Source organism: Hippopotamus amphibius, chromosome 8 (genome assembly GCF_030028045.1).
Source record: "Hippopotamus amphibius kiboko isolate mHipAmp2 chromosome 8, mHipAmp2.hap2, whole genome shotgun sequence".
NCBI classification, from domain to species: domain Eukaryota; kingdom Metazoa; phylum Chordata; class Mammalia; order Artiodactyla; family Hippopotamidae; genus Hippopotamus; species Hippopotamus amphibius.
Window position 1 is genome coordinate 1,714,706 of NC_080193.1, and position 22,091 is coordinate 1,736,796.

Consider the following 22,091-nt stretch of genomic DNA (forward strand, 5'->3'; position numbering starts at 1 on the left):
CGGAGCTGGTCTCGGCCGCGCGGGCGGGTCCCCGGGACCTCGAGGGGGCGGCCCGGGGGCGCCGAATGGGGTCCCCGGGGGCCTGCAGGCCGAATCCCAGGGGAGGTCCCCGGTCCCGGGCAACAGTGGAGGCATCTTCTGGGGCGGGGGCGGGTCGACGGGGCGCGGACCCGGTGGACCCCCCCCCCGCCAGCTCTGCGGTCTCGATGACCTTGGGTGCGAGCCGCGCTGACCCCTGCCTCCCCCTGCGCCTCCCTCTCCGTCCTCTCTGGGCCTCAGTTTCCCCGCCTGCAGAGTGAGAGGCTGGGGGGGGGGTAGGAGGGAGCGTGGGGCGGGGAGGCGCGTCACCACCCACGCGGGCCCCCGCCCCCGAGGTCCTGGGCGCTGGTGGCCGTGGGCAGGCCACCCCTCCTCCCCTGGCCCCACCGCAGCCCTCTCACCCGGGACACCGCGACTGGGTGGGAATTCGCGCCGGAAGCCCCGCGCGGGAGGAGTCGGCGCGCGGAGGTGGGGGTCTTTCCGCGCTCCCCGCACTCGGGCGTGGTTTGGCGCGCGCATCCCGCAGGGTCTGCGCCCGACTTAGAGACTCGACGGGCCCAGGCCCGGCTTCCAGGAGGGCTGCAGGGTGCGGCCGGCACAGGCTCCGCCTCTCACGGGCAGCAGAGGAGGCTGAAGCCAACCCCCCGTGCGGGCTGTTGAGGAGATTATTAGCCATCAGCACCTGGCAGCCATGAACACGCATGACCTTGGCTTTCACATACTCGAGGTTAAACTCCCGGTTAATGTTTGCCGAAGAGAAACCTCAAGCTTTCTTGCTTAAAGGTAATAATTAGTGGCTGGGGAGCCCACGCATTGGAGGGCTGACTCCAGGGAGGTGTCAGGGGCGCGGGCGCGGGGCAGCGAGGAGCGGAGCGGGTGTTATCACTGCAGTGTGGGTCATCTCAATAAATGCAGAAAGGCGTGCACTTAGCAACTGCTAATATTCTATTGATTGTATTGATATTTTTCCTTTAAAATGCATGTTTTTTATTTAATTTTTAAAATAAATGTATTTATTTATTGGCTGTGTTGGGTCTTCCTTGCTGCACACGGGCTCCCTCTAGTCGCTGCGAGCGGGGGCTTCTCACTGTGGTGGCTTCTCTTGTTGTGGAGCATGGGCTCTACGTGCGTGGGCTCAGTAGTTGTGGCTCTTCGGCTCTAGAGCGCAGGCTCAGTAGTTGTGGCGCTGGGGCTTAGTTGCTCTGCTGCATATGGTATCGGGGAAGATCAACCCATGTCCCCCGCACTGGCAGGCGGATTCTTCACCACTGCGCCACCTGGGAAGTCCCGAGTGTGCTACATCTTTTAAAATAGATGTTCTTAGTTTTCTTTTTAATTCCCAGAGTTTGCTAATATATTTGAGACATGATGTTTTTTAGAAACATTTAAAGTTCAGAGCAGCAAAAATAAAACAGCAACCAAGCAGGAGCAATAGAGATACTGCAGTATTCCTTCTGGTGTATGTCCTGTCACAGTCTTTGCTCAGGTGACTTCCTAGGGTCACTTTCAGGTCTATGTTTCTGTGACCACAATAGCATCTCTGGCAAGTCTGGTTTCGGTTCGGCCTTAATCCAACTCCTGGATTCCTGCAGGACCTGAGAAGCCCTGAGAAATAAAAGATTAATCCGGCCCAATGGACCCGGTGATTCCTCACCTCACAAGGTCCACTGGGCTGGACTGATCTTGACGCGTAGACCGGGCCGGCCTCTCACGCATTGGCTCCTCCGGCTGCAATCTGAGATCCGTTCTCCCTTCCGCTTTCCAAGTCACTGGCTCTGCCAAGACGGACAGATGAGAGCGCTCCCGAGACTGGTGGGTCTGCCTTTCGTCACTGCTAATCCTGTCCCTTCTCCGGGGGAAAGGGCGGGGACACCTGCGCAGGAGGAGGGTGGAGATGTCTGTGCAGAATCCAGGGCTCGACCCGCAGAGTGCCCGGGGACAGGGACCTCGCAGGGGCGGGGGCCCGCCGGGGACAGGGGCCTCCCGGACCCCGGTGGCGGGCAGGGGCGCCAGGTGGGGGTGAGAGGAGGCCAGGCAGAGGGGCCGGAAGGGGGGGCGGCGGCGGTCTAAGGCGTAGGCGCGGCCGGGACCGGCTGAGAATCACTCCGGAGGCGGCAGCGGGGGAGGGGCCGAGGGGCCGAGGGGCCAGGGCCGGGACTGCCTGCGCCGATCAGAGCTGCAGGCCAAGCCCTGCGGGGACGGATGCAGGCGCCAGGCCGGGGCGACTTCGGACCTGAGCTCCCTTCCCGTCTGCAGAGATGAGCCGCGGGCTCGGCCGAGTAAGGAGCCAGTGGCTTTTCAGCCGCAGAGCTACAGAAAGGGAGGGATGGAGGATGAGCACGAGCGCCCTTTGCAGCCTCGGACCCAGGTGACCCACTCGCGCGACCCCGGCCCCTACCCCTTTACGCCCCGTGCGCCTGCGCACTTGTCCCGGCCGCGTGGTCTGGCTCAGGTACGCTCTGCGCGCGCCTCGGCAAACGCCCATTGCGCATGCGCCTCCCCCTTCCGCGCGGAGCCGCTCTCGGCAAGACTCCAAGTTCCCGCACCTGCGGCCCCGGGCTGCTCGCACCAGCGGGTGGGGACCGGCGGGCGCGTCCCGTGCACAGCACTATGTGGTCCTCTTTGGCACAGGGGAGCTGGGTGCTCGGCCCAGACACGCGGGGAAGAGCAGGTGCGCGCGCGCAAGGCTGGGAGGGCATCCCTCGGGCGCCCCTCGCGCGGGCCGGGCGCGCCTGCAGGAGCAGCCACCCCTGGGCGCCGCAGTCCTGGCCTCCCCGTCCCGTCTGGGACCTGTTTCCCACCTTCGCTTCTGTCCCCAACCTTCGTCTCTCCACGCTTCCTCCGAACTCGGTGCTCACGTCCCGCTTCACCGAGGGCGCGGGACCGCGGGGAGAGCGGGCCCACACCGCCCACCGCCCCACCTCCGGGTTTCCGTCACACCCCTGCATGGTGCCTCCCCTCCCCTCCCCTCCTTAGAGTCTTTGTGCGGAAGCCCCCTTTCCAGGGAGCATTCCCTGACCACCCTCTCCAGACCACCCCCGCTCACCCCCGCACCTTCCCCTGCTTTCTGTCTCCGTCGCACCAGCTGAAAAATGCTATATATTTTCCTTGATCATTTGCTACTGCCTGTCTTCCCCCGCCAGAAGGGTCGCGGACCGCCCTTCTGTTCACCGCTACATCCCCAGCGCCTAGAACCACAGATTTACTGCCCACAGTAGGGAGTCAAGAAATCTTATTCGTTGGATTAATCATCACCACCATAGCTAATGTCTGAATGCTTTTCATGACTAGTCACAGGGCTAGGCAGTTTCCATGAACGATCTCACGGAATTAAGTAATTTATGCTGTCTTGGAGCCCTGCCAGCACCGCTGCCACATGGGCTCGGTTCTCATCAGGCACTGCCAGACCCGGTGTTTCCTGCAGAGCTGCACTCCTAGTGGCTCTCTCACCTCCAGGCAGCCCAGCAGGGAGCTTCCACGTGACTCCAGCGAGCCGGGACTGCTGGGTCCTCAGCTGGCCTCCCCCTATGGGGGAGGGAGTTACGTGGCCTCAGGCTTGGGAGGGAGTTACTTAGACCTTGTAGGCAGCCAGAGTGCCTGTCATAGACCTGCCTGCAGACCTGTGGCAAGATCTTTGGAGAATCCTGCCCCCGGAGCCTCTTCCTCTGCTTCCCCGCCTCCAGGTCAGATTCTCACCATACCCTGAAAGCAGGTCTCTTCCCCCGCCTCCACCCCCATCTCCCTGCCAGCTCAGTTCCCGGCTGCCACAGACACTTGGTATCTGATGAATGAGTAAGTAGTCTTCAGGTTCTGGAAATTCTTCAGGAAGCCCTCAGCCAAACATCCTTCTGCCATGAAACTTGTATTTAAGTATTAAAAATATATACATCTGACACAGTTCTTTATATTTGAGGGACAATTTGTCAGAACAAGAAAGGTAGGATAGGGTTGCTGGGAAAAGATAAACAATCTGCTTTTTGTACAGTTAAACACTGAATTTCTCACAAAATATCTGAGGGAAGCAGTTCACTGCTCTTTGGGAGAGTGGAGAACTGTCAGCATATACTGAATTTTCAAAAAATTTAACAAGCATGTTATTTTGTAATTAAAAATTACAGGAGGAGACGTAAATACGATTGTGAATCCCTAAAAAAAAAATCCCAACCTAACGGCAGGGCATCAGGGCACTGAGCCTCTTGGCTGGGTGCCGTGGGGAGTTCTCCCTCCATCTCTAAGGGTGCTGCGTGATGGTGAAAAACTGTCCAGGATTCCCTGGCGGCGCAGTGGTTAAGAATCCGCCTGCCAATGCAGGGGACTCGGGTTCTATCCCTGCTCCAGGAAGATCCCACATGCCTTGGAGCGGCTAAGCCCGTGCGCCACAACTATGAGCCTGTGTGCCACAACTACTGAAGCCCACACGCCTAGAGCCCGTGCTCCACAGCAAGAGAGGCCACCACAATGAGGAGTCCCTGCTCGCCACAACTAAGAGAAAGTCCACACACAGCAACCGAAGACCCAACACAGCCAATAAATAAATAAATAAATAAATAAATAAATAAATAAATTTATTTATTTAAAAAACCCAAAAAAACAAAAACCTGCCCTTGCTGTACCGAGTGTGTGTGGTACACGTGTGCACTGGCCGTCCCCCAGCCTGGAGGCAGCCGTCACCATCTGCAGGACCGGTGAGGAAGCCACTCAGAGAAGACAAGAGCAGGAGGGCAGAGCCGGCGCTGGGACCCAGGCTGCTCTCTGCCGCTCCATATGCGCCCCAGGTCCCCACACATGTAGGTCCACGGGGCCCCGCCTCTTAGCCTCCTGGCAGAAGAGGCTGGCAGGGAAGAGAAGGGAGGCCCAGCCACACTGTGGAGAGTTTCACTGGGGTGAGTCCTGGTGGCTCAGGGGCTCCTGTCCTGTCCGAGACGGAGCTTTACTGCCCTGGGGCCCCAGCTCAGGGCGTTGTCCCTTGAGCTGCAGCAGACGTGCCCAGGGGCAGCCTGGCAGGGAGGGCTGGGAATGGCTGCACCTCTCAGGAAAATGCTGGACTCAGAGCAGAGGCTGTGGGTGCCTCGCTACCCGCCAGTTGTGTGACCTAGGCCACTCCTCTCTGCCTCAGTGTCTTCATCTACAAAGCGGAGACGTCATGGCCTGCTTCAGATGGACTGCAGTGCTGGGATTGGTGGAGGCTGTGATCAGTCCCTCTGCCCTCTCCTCTCTCCTCAGATTCAGGGCAGAGTCCTGCTCCTGACCATCTGTGCGGCTGGCATTGGTGGGACTTTTCAGTTTGGCTACAACCTCTCCATCATCAATGCCCCGACCTTGGTACGTACCCTCCGTGCCAGCATCCCCTCGGTGGTGCTTTCTCCCACGTGTCCACCTCCGCTGGGATGTCCCACAGGTCCTGCAGGTTCAAACCCAGCTCTGCATCTTCCGCTGAAACTCGCAAGTCCTCCTGAGTCCCTGGTGTCAGCAGATGACTCCCCTGTCCACCCAGTGACTGGGGTCCTCCCTGACTCTGCCCTCCCTCTCAGACACCAAGTCCTTTCTAACTGCCTCTGGCTTCCAACCATTTCTCCTTGGGTCTCTTCCCTAATCCCAGTTTAAACCCCGTCTCTCCTGCCCGGTTCACTGGCCTCCCTGCCTGCAGCCTCTCCCCTTATAGATCTTCTCAGGTTTGACCAAACCACTCCCTTGCCCAGAAACATTCTGTGGTTCCCCAGTGTCAACAGGAATAAGGACAGACTCATCCACTTGAAGTCTTAGGCCTCCTGGGATCAGAACCTGCCCACCTGTCTCCCACCTTCATTCCCCCAAGTGCACCACCAAAGCAGGGTAAACACAGGTCTCCAAATGCACCCAGCCCTCCCTTGAAGCCTCCCTCTGATGGGAAGCCCCTCAAGAGCCACCCAAATGCCATCACCTCCTTGAAATCTTCCTTCAGCACCCCCCCGGCTGGCGTCACCCTCCCTCCCCAGCCCTTGGTCTCAGCCTGCTGGCTGGCCTCCTCTCAGTGTCCGAGTCATCGTTGCGTCCCCAGCACCTGCCTCTGGCCTGGCCTGTGCCCATGTTCAGTTAGTGCCTGTGGAAAGGATGAATCTCTCAGCCCCACTGAGAGATGCTACCTCGATCTAACCCACCTAACTGAGAAGGGCAAGTGTCCTCTCACAGAGCTGGGAAGGAGGTGGGCTGCAGGAGACAGGTCCCAGGACGGAACTGGCACTCTCCTGTCCCTGAGGGGCCTCATCCTCCACCCAGTGACAACAGAGCAGCTGTCAGCAGACTCGCTTCCTGTCCTGGACTGGGAACCCCCCAGAAAAGCCCTCCCTGTTAGTTCCCCCAGAAAGGCTGGGGAAGAGTTTGATTGGCTGGTTTGGATCACATGCCCACTAGACCAGTCATGTGGTCAGGAGGGTGGAGCACTCTGATTGGCTAGGTCTGGGTCAGGTGACCAACTATAAGGGCTGGAACTGACAAGGGGAAAGAACTTCCCTCAAAGGGAGGTATGTTAGCTCTTAGCAGAAGCAGAGGGCAGGGGCATGTTCTGGGCAGAAACAGCTATAGCTGCCCAGTTCCTTAAAAGAACTATGGAATGAAGGGGTTTGGGGTTTTTTTTTTTAAAGTGCTTTAAATGATTTAAAGCACTTTAAAAAATTATTTATTTATTATTTATTTTGGCTGTGCCAGACCTTCACTGTGCATGCGGGATGTTCTTGGCTGCATGCGGACATCTTAGTTGCAGCATGCACGTGGCATCTAGTTCCCCGACCAGGGATCGAACCTGGGCCCCATGCATTGGGAGCGCAGAGTCTTAAGCATGGGACGACCAGGGAAGTCCCCGCATTTGCTTTTTTATTTGTTTATTCAACAAGCATGTGAGTTTGCACTTCGGTGCAAACTTGCAGGCTGGAGAGGATCTGCCCGCAGCAGGACGTTCTCAGGCCTTGCCTCTCGTGGGCCACCACTAGCTCCTCCAAATGGGACTTACTTTGGCTTCAGAGGCTCTCCCTTTCCCCTTGAATGGCACCCTTGAGGCATTCCAGTCAAGGTCAGGGGAGGCTGGTCCTGGTCCCAGCTCTCCCAGACGGGTCCTTCCCCCAGAGGGACGTGGCGGGCACCAGGCTAATAGCCATTACCCTGAGCTGGCCTGGGCACAGGAGGGCTGGCCTCACACCTCCACCCACTGGCCCTCCTCACAGCCTCCCTCATGTCCTGTTGGGAGGCCTAAGACCAGCCAGACACTGACATTCATCTCTGACCAAGGGGAGGGTATCTGGGTCTCTTGGTCAGGCATTGCAGCCTTCCTGAGGTGCCCCCCAGGGAAGGAGCCCTGGGGACAAACACCTCTCTTGCATCCTCTCATGCCCTGCTGGTGCTCACTGATGGCCAAGTCCATGAGAAAGCTGGTCGGCAAGGGAGCCTGCTGATGTGGCCCAGGCAGGTGGCTCCCTGGGCCAAAAGTGGGGGAGGGGGGCTGATAGTGGACTCAGAGGGGCACTTCGACACTGGCCTGCTCTGAGCTCCAGGAGACACCGATTGAAGGAGATGGCCCCGTGCCCTGCGCTCGTGGGAGTTGTATCTCGCCCGGCAGGGAGTCAGCTTGCTGGGGAGACTTGCCCGTCGGCAGAGGCAGGGCCCGCGAGGAGAAGGCCTGTTGTGGGGCACCCCCACCCAGGGGGGCTGACGGGCACCTCTGTCCACAGCACATTCAGGAATTTACCAATGAGACGTGGCAGATGCGGACTGGCCGGCCGCTGCCCGACCACCTGGTCCTGCTCGTGTGGTCCCTTATTGTGTCTCTGTACCCCCTGGGGGGCCTCCTGGGAGCGCTGCTGGCTGGGCCCTTGGCCGTCAAGCTGGGAAGGTAAGCGCTTCCCGTGGGCCCCTGAATGCCCTTCAACAAGGGACACCCCCGTCTGTGGGCTGAAGGGTGTGGGCAGGGTGCCCGGCAGACCCAGGCGCAGGTCTGCTCCTCACCGGCCTCCGCTCTGCCTGGAGTTTCACGGGGAGACTCACGTTTCCCAGCGGATGTGGCAGAGGGAAGAGCCCCGCGCTGTCTGACCGTGGACAGGCGTCCTCTCCCCAGTGTCCTCCTTTGTAGCCAAATGACGCAGTTCTTAGGTCGCAAACAAGAGAGACAAACTCTGACTGACTGAATGGAAAACTGTGATAACGCAAAAGATACTCATAGGACGAAGGGAAGTGGTCAAAAGCCAGGCCTGGGGAGGGCAGGATCCCAGGCCGCCCGAGCCTGGATTTCCTCCTGGAGGTGCCTTCAGCGCATCCGCTCCAGCCTCATTCCAACTCCAGCATCTTCGCTCGAGCTCAGAATCCAGGAAGACGGGTTGTTGTCGGGCCACCTTGTCTACACCTGTGAGACAGCGGGAGAGAAACAAGGCTGAGCAGAAAAGCAAACGGTGTCCCCTTGGCTGGCCACCCTGCACGTGTCAGCGCCTTTTGCCCACGTATTCAGCTCCCCACCTGCCCCTCCTTACGTGACTCAGGTCGCCCCTTCCTGAGACCGCTCAGGGCACTGTCTCGTCACAGTGGCCTGGGCTGCCACAATGGAGGTGTCCTCCTCGCGTGCAGGGTTTCCATGTGACAGTCAATCTGCCAGCCCTGCAATTAACCTCTTAATATTCTGCCATCTGCAAACTTAATGGTAAATGTGACTGCCTTCAAGACACCTCATGGTGGACTTCCCTGGTGGTGCAGTGGTTAGGAATCTGCCTGTCATTGCAGGGGACATGAGTTCGAGACCTGGTCCGGGGAGATCCCACATGCCATGGAGCAGCTAAGCCCGTGTACCGCAACTACTGAGCCTGTGCTCTAGAGCCCCCGAGCCACAACTATTGAGCCCACGTGCCGCAATTACTGAAGCCCACGCGCCTAGAGCCCATCCTCTGCAACAAGAGAAGCCACCGCAATGAGGAGCCCCCACTCACTGCAACTAGAGAAAGCCTGCAGGCAGCAACAAAGACCCAACACAGCCAATAAATAAATAAATAAATAAATTTATTTTAAAAAAAAGACGCCTCATGGGAAAAGGAAAGAAGAAGAAAGAATAGAGAAAAACTAATCAAGGAAAAGGAAACTAGTGGGTGAAGTTAGTTTAAAGGTAAGACCCAGAGCCTGGAAACACAGGTCTGCTCCTGGGTTTTGGAGCTGGTCACACTGTCGCCTGCCTTGGTGACACCCATCTTCTGGTTTTGCACTCCTGTCTTGGGTCAGCACTTCCATGGCTGCAGGCAGTCTGCCCGTCGGGGCGACCCCCATCTTCACGCTTGAGTGGGCATGGCCGTCCTGATGCTGTGGGTCCTTCAACAGCTTATTAGCCTTGGAGGTCGTCTGCTTCTGGATGATGGGGTTCGTAATGCGATACTGGCTTCCGTGAGCACCCATCCTTCCGCTTTCACTGATGTAACCTCCTTTGTTGGAAGCAAAATTGCAGATATCACGTTTGTGTATTTAGCAGAACTATCAACTGCAAGTAACAGAGAACCAGGACTCAGTTGGCTAAAGCAATAGCCAAACACCCCAGTCTGGTGTTTATGCTCTACTAGGACCTAAAGACCAGCCAGGAGTTATTTCTGATTAAGAGGATACGAATTCACAGAAGTAGTGGCTTTACTGCAAAATCCCAGGTCTCGCGTTGTGATTCTCCTTGGAGACACTTGGGGCACCACAGTCTGCAGGTCTCGAGGGTCAAGGGGCAGAGTGTGTGGCAGCTGGTTTGGACTCACCAGGGGATACTCCACTCACAGCTTCCAGGTCTGCACATCCGCCAGGGTAGCTGTCAGATCACGATGGTCACTGTGGGACGGGCCGCCTCCAAAGTGCAAAGAAGCCGTCTAAGACTGGTGCATCCTTCTTAGAGGAAGGGCAGCGAGCCGTCCTGCACTTTGCAGGAAACGTGCCCTCAGACCTCAGGACCTCTGCTGGTGCGGAAGCTCCTGCGCTCGCATGCTTGTGTGCGGCCACAACGTCGGGCGCACTTGCCACTTTCTCTGCTTCAGGTCCTTTCAGCATGAAGTCATCAACACAGCAGGTCAGCAGGACGCCCGGGGCGGGCAGCTCCCCGCGGAGCAGGTGTGGCCCAGAGCCAGAGGGCTGCCTTGTCCCTAAGGAGGTTGGTGACAGTGCAGTACTGTCCCTGTCTGGCGGAAGCGAAGTATTTCTGCCGTCCTCTGTGTATTGAAATGCAGCAAAATGCATTCACCAGATAAACAGCTGCAATGGAAGTACTGCTTTGTTTGGGTTTGTTTTTTGCCCGCACTGTGCAGCGTGCAGAACTTCCCCAACCAGGGATGGAACCCGTGTCCCCTGCAGTGGAAGTGTGGCGCCTTAACCACTGGACCGTCAGGGAAGTCCTGGAAGTGCTGCATGAATTTACACCCGTGGGGAAGCCACACGTGGCTTGTAAGTCACAACTGGAGTTGCCGCTGGGTAGGCTTGTTCTCTAGGCCAGGCGACCTGAGCTTTTGGCCCAGTTTTCACCCCCGTGCTGTTGGTGTGAGCAGCCGGCAGCCTCCTCTGGCTCGTTTCCCTCTCAGTACATGAGCCCCGTGGTCTCCTGTGGCCTCTCCTGGGTGTGACTCTGTAATGCACGGAGGAAAGGGGAGGGGACTCAGCTCCCCAGGTGTCCCCTCCCTCACTGCGAGAGGCCCTGTTCTTCCTCCCCAGGGTTTCCTTGAGTTGAGAAATCTGATATGAGGCCCTTCACGTTGCAGAGGAGTTTGAGAAGAGCAGTGCTCAATCTGTAGGGATAAAGGCATAAAATACGAGCTCTGTCAGCTCAAGCCGTGGTGGAGGCAGAAAGGAGAGTTACTTGGGGTGTTCTGGGGGAGGGAGTGGGAGTGGGCCCCTGGGGGCATCCCACCCGTGACCCCAGCCACGGCGGCCAGCGTCACGTCCGTCCGTGGAGCTTACGCTCCTGACTCAGTCCCCGCGTGCGCACGCAGGTGCCATCAGGACCGGCTGCAGCTGCAGAGAAGGGTCCCCCGGGGTGTCCTCAGGACTGCACCCAAGCCTCTCTCGCCCGTGTTCTGCTCCCCCAAGGAAGAAGTCCCTGCTGGCGAGTGACGTCTTCGTGGTGGCTGCCGCGCCGCTGTTCGCCTTCAGCCGCAGAGCAGGCTCCTTTGAGATGGTCATGCTGGGCCGGCTGCTCGTGGGCGTCAGCGCAGGTACCGTGCGGGGGGCGGGGGCCGGGGGGCCCCTCCTGCCTCTGTCCCCACGCTCTGCTGCCTCTCCTCTGTTCTCTCCATTCACTGATTCGTTTTCCATTCACGCCCACCATTTTTTTTTTTTGGCGGAATGATTATGTATGATTTATCTTAACAGGCTCCTATAACTAGATATTTAAGTGGATCTAGAAAAATGGAAACGTTGTCCGGGGGCGGGAGGTCGGACATCCCCGAACCTGCACCAACAGAAGTCCTCTAAGCTGGAGGCGCCCTGGCAGTCCAGGGGCAGAGGCATGGAGGACGAGCTCTCTGAGCTTCCCTCTGTGAGGCCCACCCCCCGGCTCTGGGGCTTGCCGTGGGACGGAGCCTGGACTCCCTGCTGCTCACGCCTGCTGTCTTTATTAGTTCGTTATCTCTTCCTGTGACACAAAGCACTGGATGGCTCAGTGGCTGAGCACCAGCAGCGTTTACTCACTCCCAGATTCCATGAGTCGGGAGCCGGGGGGGTCTCAGCTGGGCGGTCCTGTCGTGGGGCCTCTCAGGAGGTTGCCGTCAAGCTGTCAGGCGGGGCTGCGGGCACCCGAGGTGTGGCTGGGGCTGGAGGACCTGCTTCCGGGACGGCAGCCTTGTGTGCTGTTTGCAGGAGGCCCGGGCTCCTCGGCGGGCGGGCCCCCCTGTAGGGCTGCTGGAGCGTCCTCACAGCCTGGCGGCGGGCGTCCCCCAGAGGAGGTGATGAGGGAGAGAGAGCCCACGTGTGTGCACGCGAGGAGGAAGTCCCGGGGCGTTTCATGGCCTGATCTCAGAGGTCATACCCATCGGTTTTGCCACAGTCTGCTTATTAGAGGTGAATCACCTAGCACAGCGCACACTGCAGGGAGGAGGGACCAGGGCGGACATTGTCTTCGTGCCCGAGTACCTGGTACAGGAGGAACCCCCCCCGAGTGTCTGTAGGAAGAGCGGGGGCGCCTCTGAGAGCGTCTGGCAATCAGTGCACCCGCCTTCCTCCCGGCTCTCCCACCCAGTGCTCCGAAAGCGGCAGGGCCTTGTCGAGGGCTGTTTCCTGATGCCGGGTGAGGGAGGGGACGGAGGAGCACTCCCTGCCGTGCTCCCTGGTGGATGGCGCCCCAGGACTGTGGCCCCCTCGCCTTTACCAGCTGTCACCCTCTGGGGCGGGCAGTGGGGCTGCCGTCCAGTTCCATGTTCCCACTGGCTGCTGGGTCCCAGGTGCCTCCCTGGGGAAGCCAAGATGAGGGAGAACGTGCAGTGGTCGTTGACGTGCGTGCGAGGTGAGAGCTGGGGCAGCTGGTGGGCGTCACCTCCCCCTGAGCCCCCCCCCCCACTCCTCCCGGTGACAGGGACTTCCCTCTCAGAAGTCCAGGGGCTCAACTGGAGTCCTGCTGGGCCTATAGCAGGTGGGGAGGAAGCCCTCAGAGTGCTTGGGCTGAGGAAGCAGCACCCGGTGCCTGTAGATGAGGAGCTGGTGGTGCCAAGGCAGGGGGGTGGGGGGAGGCGGGCCCAGACATCGTGGGCGTCCAGCCTGTGGCTGACGGTGGCTGTGCACGTGTGCAGGTGTGAGCATGAACGTGCAGCCCATGTACCTGGGGGAGAGCGCCCCCAAGGAGCTCCGCGGGGCTGTGGCCATGACCTCAGCCATCTTCACCGCCCTGGGGATCCTGATGGGGCAGGTGGTCGGCCTCAGGTAAGTGCTGCCCCCACCTGCACTGAGTGGTTAGAGGGGTGCCTGGGAAAGCCCTTCTTCGCCTAAATTTCTCCTATACTCCCACCAAGTGGACTAAGGCATTGCTTCCTTGTATGAAGGCGTTGAAATCCTGTCCACGTGCATCTGGCCAGTGTGGTGTCAGTCAGCCACACTCGGTGTGAGTGACCCTCTTCCTGCCTCTCCGGATCAGGGAGCAGAGACAGGTCTGGACAGAAGAGAGGGTGCAGGTTTGGGCGTTCAAAGGGAGCGTGTCCTGTTCATCCCAGAAAAGAGAGGCGAGGGCAGAGCTCGGTGCCCTGGGAAGAGCCCTGGGGAGAGGACTTGCCAGGGATGAGGTGGGGCCACAACCCTGTCCTATGGTGGGTCCCTATCTGGGTGTCCAGACCCAGAGCCAGTTAGGAAGAGGCACAGGGCATGCCCACCCTCTGCCCTCGGGGGGGTGGGTCGGGGACAGGCTCTGGCAAGCAGGCATCCGGCCCAGCCTCTCCTCTGTCTCCCCAGGGAGCTCCTGGGTGGCCCGCAGGACTGGCCCCTGCTTCTGGCCAGCTGCCTGGTACCCGGGGTGCTGCAGCTGGCCTCCCTGCCCCTGCTCCCCGAGAGCCCGCGCTTCCTCTTCATTGACCGTGGAGACTCCGAGGCCTGTCTGGCAGGTGAGTCCCTGACCTTGGGCCCCCAGACCACCCTTGACCATGGGGCACATCTGGCCAGAGCATGTGGGTCCTCATTTCTTGGATCGCATTTATTCAGGAAAAACTCTTCCTCTCTTTGTGCCTCAATTTCATGATCCATCCATCCCTTCGGATCTCTCTGTCGAGGGGCTGTCCTAAGCGCCAGGGCAGTGGGATGGAGCAGATCCAGCCCTGACATCCGGGAACCCCAGGGTGGTGCGGAGAAGGAGTGCCCCCCACCCCCGCCCGACATGCAAGATGATGAAACACTGAGTAATACCTCAAGGGCCCAGTGCCCGCTGGGCCGATGGGCTTATCCGGCTGGCCGGTCGAGACTGGGCTGGGCTGGAGCAGGTCAGCTCCGCTGCACACGCTGCTCCTCTCGCTCCTGACACTGACGGATGAGCCCAGGAGTGTTGTTATCATGGTGGCGGCAGAGGTGCAGGAAGGCAGATCCAACTGCACAAGGACTTTGCAAACCTCTGGTCCCCTCCTGCCCGGTAACGTCCCATTAGCCAAGGAGGGTCACGCCGCGGAAGCCAAAGCCCAGAGATGGGAGAATCCATGGCGTCTCCACTCACGTGGCAGGGAGCAAAGGGCGCACCAGCGTGTTCTCCCCAGCTTGCCCTGGTGGCCACAGGAATTATTCATGTCCCTCCCCCGTGCAGGAACACGCTCAGTGCCGTCCAGAAACCGCCCGCCCCAAAGGCTCACCCAGTCATGGCATCGGGCTTGAAGTCTAGGATCTTAAGAGCCAGTCAAGTCTATATGGCCTTTTTTGATCCCGAGGCCTAGGGCATAAACACCATCGTCTGCCTCGCTCGCACTCAGCAGACACGGGTGACAAAAAGGTTCTCTAAAAAGAGGCGGCAGGGAGGTAGAAAGCAGCTGCCGACTCCTAGCTGTGCTGAGTGCTCCCTGGAAAACGCTGCCAGGTTCCCCTGCCCTGAGGTGGGACGTGCTCCTGCATGAAGCCCGGGCTCTGCCCGCTGGGGGGGGGCTCCCCAGGCCACGGAGACGTCCTTCGTCTTCTGTCACCTTCCCTTGAAGAGAGCACTGGAAAATGTACCTATAGCAAATGGGGGCACAGAAGTCTTTACATTTCAAACTGTCTTGGTGTCTTTTCATCCAGGCTGGCAGAGCTTCTGTCAATACAACTCTCTCCAAAAACGATGTGAATTTTCTGTGCATTTGATTTATGTGCCAAAAAGCCACACCCACAATTCTTTTTGAGACACGCCTCTCTCTTGCAACCTAATTACTGGAATTGGGGGTATGTCCAGCTGCTGTGGACCAATACCCTTAAGCCTCTATAATGCCCCTTCTTCCAGCCAGGATGGTCTGAGGCACTGCAGTATGCCTTACCCTTGATTTGCTCTTTACCCTCAGGCCAGGGCTCACTGGCTGTGCTCTGGATTTAGTCTTTGCTCTCAGGCTGTAACTTAACTTAGGACTCCGCTAGCTGGAGAAGCTGGAGATGAGAAACAGATTTTTCTTTTTATCTTACTACCCTAGCAAGCTCTGGAATAGGTTAAATTTAATTAAATTGTGTTCCCTCTGAAGGTCTTTTTGAGCCCAGTTCCCTTACGATCCGCTTAGAATACTCAGCAAAAGGCAGCCAGCTCATGCTTTCGACACTTGGAGGTCTCTTTGCCCAAGTCCAGAAGTTTATTAGAACTGTTTTGTTTCCTGCACCCACGTTACTGCCCTGCACACACAGGTTCTCATTCTCCCAGCCTCCTTCCCCTCCCCCTCCCCGTTTGGAAACAACACTGTATCAGCACCGTACATCACAGGTCCTCGTTACAGCATCACCTCCTCCCATGCCAGGGTTTTTTTTTTTTTTTTTAGTCACTTTTTTCTTTTCTAATTAATTAATTTATTGGCTGCATTGGGTCTTCGTTGCTGCACACAGGCTTTCTCTAGCTGAGACGAGCCTGGGCTCCTCTTCATTGTGGTGCACAGGCTCCTCATTGCCCTGGCCTCTTTTGTTGCGGAGCACGGGCTCTAGGCGCGTGGGCTTCAGTAGTTGCAGCATGTGGGCCTCCGTATTTGCGGCACGCAGGCTCTGGAGCGCGGGCTCAGTAATTGTGGCACACGGTACAGTTGTTGCTCCTTAGCATGTGGGATCTTCCTGGAGCAGGGCTTGAACCCCTCTCCCCTGCGTTGGCAGCCGGATTCTTAACCACTGCGCCACCAGGGAGTCTTGAGCCAGTTTTTTCTTGCTGCCTAACAACCGCACCTCCGCGACAGACCAAAGAAGCAGTTACTTAGCTCACGCCTCTGAGTTCTCTGGGCTTGGCTGATGAAGGTCGGGTCTGGCTGGAGGCTCTGCCCGTCTTGGGCACTGATGCCGCGATCTAGGACGGTCCCAACTGGGCCGTCTCTGCCTTTTCCTGGGAGCAGTGGGCCAGCAGCACCACAAGTTTTTATCATGATGAGAGAAGACCAAGTAGAAAGGAGCAGGTCTCTCCAGCCTGGGCTGGAACAGGCTGCACGCCCTCCTACCCCCTGTTCCTCAGGGCCGGGGCGAGTCACAGGCGGAGCCCAGCGCCAAGGCGCGGGCGTACACACGCCCGGTTAGTGGGAGCAACTCCCGAATCCTCAAGCCCGGGTGTGGACCCCGGGAGCGGGGACGGGACGGCAGTGTGTGACGCCCTCGCAGAGCCCCCGTGTCTAAAGCCCGTTCCGGTCCGTGGCGCTGGGAACCCATCGTCCCCGTCAGACCGAGGGGGGGCCCGGGAAGGAGACAGGCGGTGGGCGTGGGGCGCTGGCGGCGGGGGCCGCAGAGGGCCCGGCGAGGGGGGCTCAGCGCCTCTGCACGCCCCCCGCCCCGCAGCGCTGCGGCGGCTGCGCGGCCCCGCGGACCTGGCGGAGGAGCTGGCCGAGCTGCAGCGGGAGCGCGCCGCCTGCCGCGGCCGGCGCGCGCGGCGCCCGTGGGAGCTGTTCCGGGAGCGCGCGCTGCGCAGGCAGGTGGCCAGCCTGGTGGTGCTGGGCGGGGCCATGGAGCTGTGCGGGAACGACGCGGTGAGCGGCCCGCCCGGCGGGGGGTGGGGGAGGGGCGGGGTACGGGGGATGGGGCGGGGCCGCGGGCGGGGGAGGGGCGGGGAGGGGCGCGGGAGGGGCGCGGGAGCCGGCGCGCAGCGGCCCCTGCCCCCCCAGATGTACACCTACGCGGCGGTCGTGTTCAGCCAGGCCAGGATCCCCCCGGAGAAGGTCCAGTACGCGGCCATCGGGACCGGGGGCTGCGAGCTGCTGGCGGTGCTGCTCAGCGTGAGTCCGGCTCCGGGCTGACCCTCCACGCCCCAGCCCCGCGGGGGGCCCTTGGGGTGTTGGCCCTCGGGGTGCTGGTCTCCGGAATGCTGATTCCGGGGGCGCCTACCTTCGAGGTGCTGGCCCCCGGGGTGCTGTCCCTCGGGGTGCCGGCGCTAAGCCACTTCCACTTCAGGTCGCTTTGTTAAAATGCGACCAGTTAGCAAGCACTTACTGAGCACCGACTGTTTGCACTCACACCACCATTTTGAGATGAGGAAAATGAGTGAGGTTGAGTGACCCAGGTTCTCTGCGAAATTAATAACGTCTTATCCACTGAATGCGCTGAACGGCTCCCGTGCCCGCCCCCCTCATCCCCGGTTTCCTCTTGAGGCCCCTCCCCCCTGCTGGCCCGCAAACCAAGGGGTCCGGGACCTCGGCCACACCGGTGAGTCAGTGAGGGCGCCTTTCCGTTGCAGTGTGTGGTGATCGAGAGGGTTGGCCGGCGGGTGCTGCTGCTGGCGGGGTACGGCCTGATGACCTGCTGGGGGAGCGTGTTCACAGCGGCCCTGTGCCTGCAGGTAGCTGGGTGCCGATGAGGCTGGTGGGCTGGGCCCCGCCGGACCTCCCCGCACCCGGGTCACCCCCCCTCACCCCACCCTTCCGCCGCAGAGCTCCTTCCCCTGGATGCCCTACCTGGCCATGTCCTGCATCTTTGCCTCCATCCTCAGCTTCGGCGTCGGCCCTGGTGAGTGGGCCCAAGGCGCTCCCGCCTTTAGGCCTGGCTGAACAAGCCTGGATGTCGGGGTGAAGGGTGGGCAGGTGTGCCCTCCCCCCACCTGGACAGGCTTCTGGGTGGGAATGGCTGCAGAGAGCTGGAGGGGCCCCGCTTTCCTGTCTGGGGAAAGGTGGCAGGAAGGCTGGCCGGGGAACCCTGGCCGGTAGCCCCCTGTCCCCGCTCCTCCTGCCAGCTGGAGTGACCGGGATCCTGGCCACCGAGCTGTTTGACCAGATGGCCCGGCCTGCTGCCTGCGTGGTCTGCGGGGCGCTCATGTGGAGCATGCTCTTCCTCGTCGGGCTGACGTTCCCCTTCATCGCAGTGAGCCTGCCCGGCCCTGCCCCCGGGGGCCCTGCTATAGGTTTTGTCCCCGTCAGCACGAGAACCCCGGGGGAGCCTCCCTCCAGGGAGTGTGAGACGGAAGGGGATGGGGCTTATCTGAGCCAAGAGGATGGAGTCCCTTATCAGGACCTGTGGTGGGCCTTCCGTGTGGGGGTTGAAGGGGCCACACAAGGTCTTGGGTCTCTTTTAACCCACAGGAGGGCTTATCCAACTTCCTCTATGTGCCTTTCCTGTGTGTCTGTGTCTGTGGGGCCGTCTACACTGGCTTCTTCCTCCCCGAGACCAGAGGCAAGAGCTTCGTGGAGATCTCAGAGGAACTGCACAGACTCAACTTCCCCCGGGGGAGCCAGGGCCCCGTGTGGATGGGCCCGGAGGTCATCCAGTCCACAGAGCTCTAGCCCGGCAGGTGCGGCTGGCGCTCCGCTGGCCACCGCTCTTCCCACGGGCCCTTGACCATTCCCCAGCGCCTGCATCCCCTTGTTTGGGGGGGGCGCTTGTTGAGCACGTGCTGTGTGCAGGCCTGGTGCTTAGCGTCAGAGCTGAGCTGGAGGGATGGGGCCCGGGACCTCTCGGTGCTCCCTGTCTGGAGGCAGTGAACAGGAAACCAATCAAAACACAATTACAAACTTGAGGAAACGCAGTGGAAGAAAATACAGCTCGTGAAGTGTGTGTATGCCAGGGGTTGTGTGGGGGAGTGGTCAGGAAAGGATTTTCTGAGGAACTTATTTGTTAAAAATCAACTTTATTGAGGTTTCATTTGCATGCAATAAAGTATATCCATATTAAGTACACATTGGATGAGTTTTGACAGGTGTATATACCAGTGAACCACCATGATCCGTCACCCCCAAAGTTCCCTTGTGCCCCTTAGCAACCAATACCCCACCCAAGCCCAGGCCCCAGGCAACCACGGACCTGCCTGTGGTCGCTATAGGTCAGGTGTCTGTCAGAGGATTTGATATAACTTCATACCATGTGTGTGCATTTGTGTCTGGCTGCACGTATGTTGCTGCGTGTGTTAGCGTACATCCCTTTGTGTGGCTGAATAGTATTCCACTGTATGGCTATACCATCGCTTGTGAAGCCGTTTCCCTGCTGGTGGACTTTGGGGCTGTTCCTAATTGTTGGCCCCGATGAATAAAACTGCTGTGAACACTGCCGCGCACATTGTGCAGACGTACACCTTCATTTCTTTGGGGTAAGTGAATTGCCGAGTTTAATGATGAATGTGTGTTTACCTGGAGAAGAAACTGTTTTCCAAAGCGAGTACACTGTTTCAGGTGCCCGCCGGCAGTGAGACTCCTGGCTGCTCCGAGTTCTCATCAGCACGGGGCACGGCCCGTCTCTGCAGGCTGCTGAGTGTGCCACGGGTTCTGCTGCTTTCACTGTGGCACCTCCCTGGTGGCTGGTAACACGGAGCATCTCTCTGTGTGCTGACATCGCCATTCACGTGTCTTCTTTTGTAAAGAATCTGTTCAAGCCTTTTGCCCACTATTTAAAGGAAAAAAAGGCAGTTTTAATTTCATAGCAAAATTGAGAGGGAAGTATAGAGATTTCCTGTATGCCCCTCCCCTCCGTGCACAGCCTCCCCTGTTATCAAAGGCCCCGCCAGAGTGGAACGCCTCTTACAACCCGCGAGCCTGCACTGTAACGTCATCACCCAAAGCCCGCGGTCTGCATTAGGGTTCATCCTGTCGTTGCACGTGCCGTGGGTTTGGACCAGGGTGTGATGGCGTGTTCACCATTATGGTATCACACAGAGTGTTTGCGCTGCCCTGATGGTCATCCCTTTCCTGCCCCTGCCCAGCGCCTGGAGGCCACTGATCTTCTTACGGTCTCTACAATTTTGTTTTCTCTGGAATGTTGTGTAGTTGGAATCATATAGTCTGATAGTCTGTAGCCTTTCCAGATTGGCTTCTTTCACTTAGTAGTATGCATTTAAGTTTCTTCCATGTCTTTCCATGGCTTGATAGTTCATTTCTTTTTGCACTGAGTAAAATTCCATTGTCTGGATATCCCAGTGTACCCGCCTACTGAAGGAGAGCTTGGTTGCTTTTGGCAATTGTGGATAAAGCTGCTGTACACATCCACGCGCAGCGTTCTGTGTGGACACACAGGCTCACCTCCTTTGGGTAAACACCAGGGAGCATGATTGCTGGCTCATAGGGTAACAATATGTTTAGTTTTGTAAGAACCTGCGAAACTCTCTTCCAGAGCGGCTATACCGTCTTAATTCCCACCAGCACTGAGGGAGAGTTCCTGTAGCTCCACATCCTCACCAGCGTTTGGTGTTGTCAGTGCTCTGGGTTTTGGCCATTCTCATAGGTGTGTGGTGGTATTTTATTGTTGTAATTTGCACTTCCCTGATGACAAACGTGGAACATTTTTTTCCTATGCTCATTTGCCATCTGTATATATCTTCTTTGGTGAGTGTCTGTTAAAAGTGTTTGGCCCAGGGACTTCCCTGGCGGTCCAGCGGTTAAGACTTCGTCTTCCAATGCACAGGGTGCGGGTTTGATCCCTGGTTGGAGAGCTAAGATCCCACATGCCTCGTGGCCAAAAAACCAAAACATAAAATAGAAGCAATATTGTAACAAAATTCAGTAAAGACTTTAAAAATGGTCTACATCAAAAAAATCTAAAAAAAAAGTGGCCCATTTTTAATTTTTAATTAATTTTTTTAAATGTTTATTTTATTTTTATTTTGTTAAAAAAATGTTTATTGCCTAAAAATGGATGGGAGCATCCAATGTTTTTTTTTTTAATATAAATGTATTTACTTTATTGGCTGTGTTGGGTCTTCGATGCTGCACACGGGCTTTCTCTAGTTGTGGCGAGCAGGGGGGCTACTCTTCATTGTGGTGTGCAGGCTCCTCATTGCAGTGGCTTCTCTTGTTGCGGAGCACCGGCTCCAGGCACGTGGGCTTCAGTAGTTGTGGCACACAGGCTCAAAGGCTGTGGCTCACGGGCTCTAGAGCACAGGCTCAATAGTTGTGGCACACGGGCTTAGTTGCTCCTTAGCATGTGGATCTTCCTGGAGTAGGGATCGAACCTGTGTCCCCTGCATTGGCAGGCAGATTCTTACCCACTGTGCCACCAGGGAAGTCCAAAATATTTATTTATTTAGCTGCACCAGGTCTTTTTGTGGCATGTTTACTTGAGACATGTATGTGGTATCTGGTTCCCCCACCAGGGATCGAACCCAGGCCCCCTGCTTTGGGAATGTAGAGTCTTACCCACTGGACCACCAGGGAAGCCCCTATTGGGCCCATGTTTTAAAAATCAAGTTGTTTGTTTTCTTATCGTTGAGTTTTAAGAGTTCTTTGTATCTTTTGGATAACAGTCTTTGATCAGATGTATCTTTTGAAGCGTTTTTCTCATAGTCTATGCCTTGCCCTTTCATTTTCTTGACAGTGCCTTCCACAGAGCAGACATTTTTAATTTGAAGGAAGTTCAGCTTAACAGTTCTTTCATGGATCATGTTGTATCTGAAAAGTCATCACCAAATCCATAGTCATCCAGATTTTCTCCCAGTATCCAATTTTGTTTTTTGCTGCACTACACGGCTTGGGGAATGTCAGTTCCCCAACCAGGCATTGTACCAGGCCCTTGGCAGGGAAAGCACGGCATCCCAGCCACTGGGCCGCAGGGGACGTCCCTTATTCATTTCCTTTCAATGGATGTCCAGGGGTGCCAGCACCATTTGTGGAAAACACCATCTTTTCCCCATTGGATTACCGTGGCTCCTAGGTCAAAAAACAATTGATGGGACTTCCTAAGTGGTGCAGTGGTTAAGAATCCACCTGCCAATGCAGGGGACACGGGTTCGTGCCCTGGTCTGGGAAGATCCCACGTGCCGTGGAGCAGCGAAGCCCGTGGGCCACAACTACTGAGCCCGTGTCCACAACTACTGAAGCCCATGTGCCTAGAGCCTGTGCTCTGCAACAGGAGAAGGCACTGCAATGAGAAGCCCATGCACCGCAATGAAGAGCAGACCCGCTCGCCTCAACTAGAGAAAGCCCGCGCGCAGCAATGAAGACCCAATGCAGCCAATAAATAAATAAATAAATATTTTTTTAAAAAATTGACCATTGTTGTATCATAAAAAATTG

The 22,091-nt window shown here is 57.8% G+C and overlaps 1 protein-coding gene and 1 long non-coding RNA gene across 14 annotated transcripts; one reads left to right on the forward strand and one right to left on the reverse strand.

Annotated features, from left to right (window-relative positions):
* The first annotated feature begins 1,743 nt into the window (after positions 1–1,743).
* Positions 1,744–21,432, forward strand: SLC2A11 (solute carrier family 2 member 11). Of its 13 annotated transcripts, none has more exons than XM_057745313.1 (13): positions 1,759–1,851; positions 2,296–2,407; positions 5,263–5,361; positions 7,740–7,900; positions 11,095–11,219; positions 12,789–12,918; positions 13,441–13,589; positions 16,447–16,634; positions 16,770–16,880; positions 17,339–17,440; positions 17,532–17,607; positions 17,831–17,958; positions 18,177–18,523. In XM_057745313.1, exons 2-13 carry the CDS (start codon positions 2,366–2,368, stop codon positions 18,375–18,377), a joined length of 1,512 nt encoding a protein of 503 aa, XP_057601296.1. In that variant the 5' UTR covers positions 1,759–1,851; positions 2,296–2,365; the 3' UTR covers positions 18,378–18,523. The 13 variants fall into 13 exon arrangements, 12 of the variants coding, with proteins under 12 accessions (XP_057601297.1, XP_057601298.1, XP_057601293.1 ...); XR_009055078.1 differs by lacking the exon at positions 17,831–17,958 and adding an exon at positions 21,394–21,432 and having other exon boundaries at positions 1,762–1,851; positions 18,177–19,177; XM_057745314.1 differs by lacking the exon at positions 2,296–2,407 and having other exon boundaries at positions 1,744–1,851; positions 18,177–18,601.
* On the reverse strand, positions 2,271–15,440 carry LOC130858591 (uncharacterized). Its single transcript, XR_009055079.1, has 3 exons — positions 13,888–15,440; positions 8,053–8,407; positions 2,271–2,349 (listed from the first exon to the last, which is right to left on the reverse strand). It is a non-coding gene; the product is annotated as an uncharacterized LOC130858591 (long non-coding RNA).
* Positions 21,433–22,091: the final 659 nt, after the last annotated feature.

What these genes read in the sequence shown, in the direction of transcription:
- SLC2A11 (XM_057745307.1), top strand. Translation starts at nt 2,366, where the DNA reads ATGGAGGATGAGCACGAGCGCCCTTTGCAGCCTCGGACCCAG. An exon ending in GCTCGTGGGCGTCAGCGCAG is followed by an intron (nt 11,220 to 12,788) that starts GTACCGTGCGGG and finishes GCACGTGTGCAG; the next exon opens with GTGTGAGCATGAACGTGCAG. An exon ending in TGCTGGCGGTGCTGCTCAGC is followed by an intron (nt 16,881 to 17,338) that starts GTGAGTCCGGCT and finishes TTTCCGTTGCAG; the next exon opens with TGTGTGGTGATCGAGAGGGT.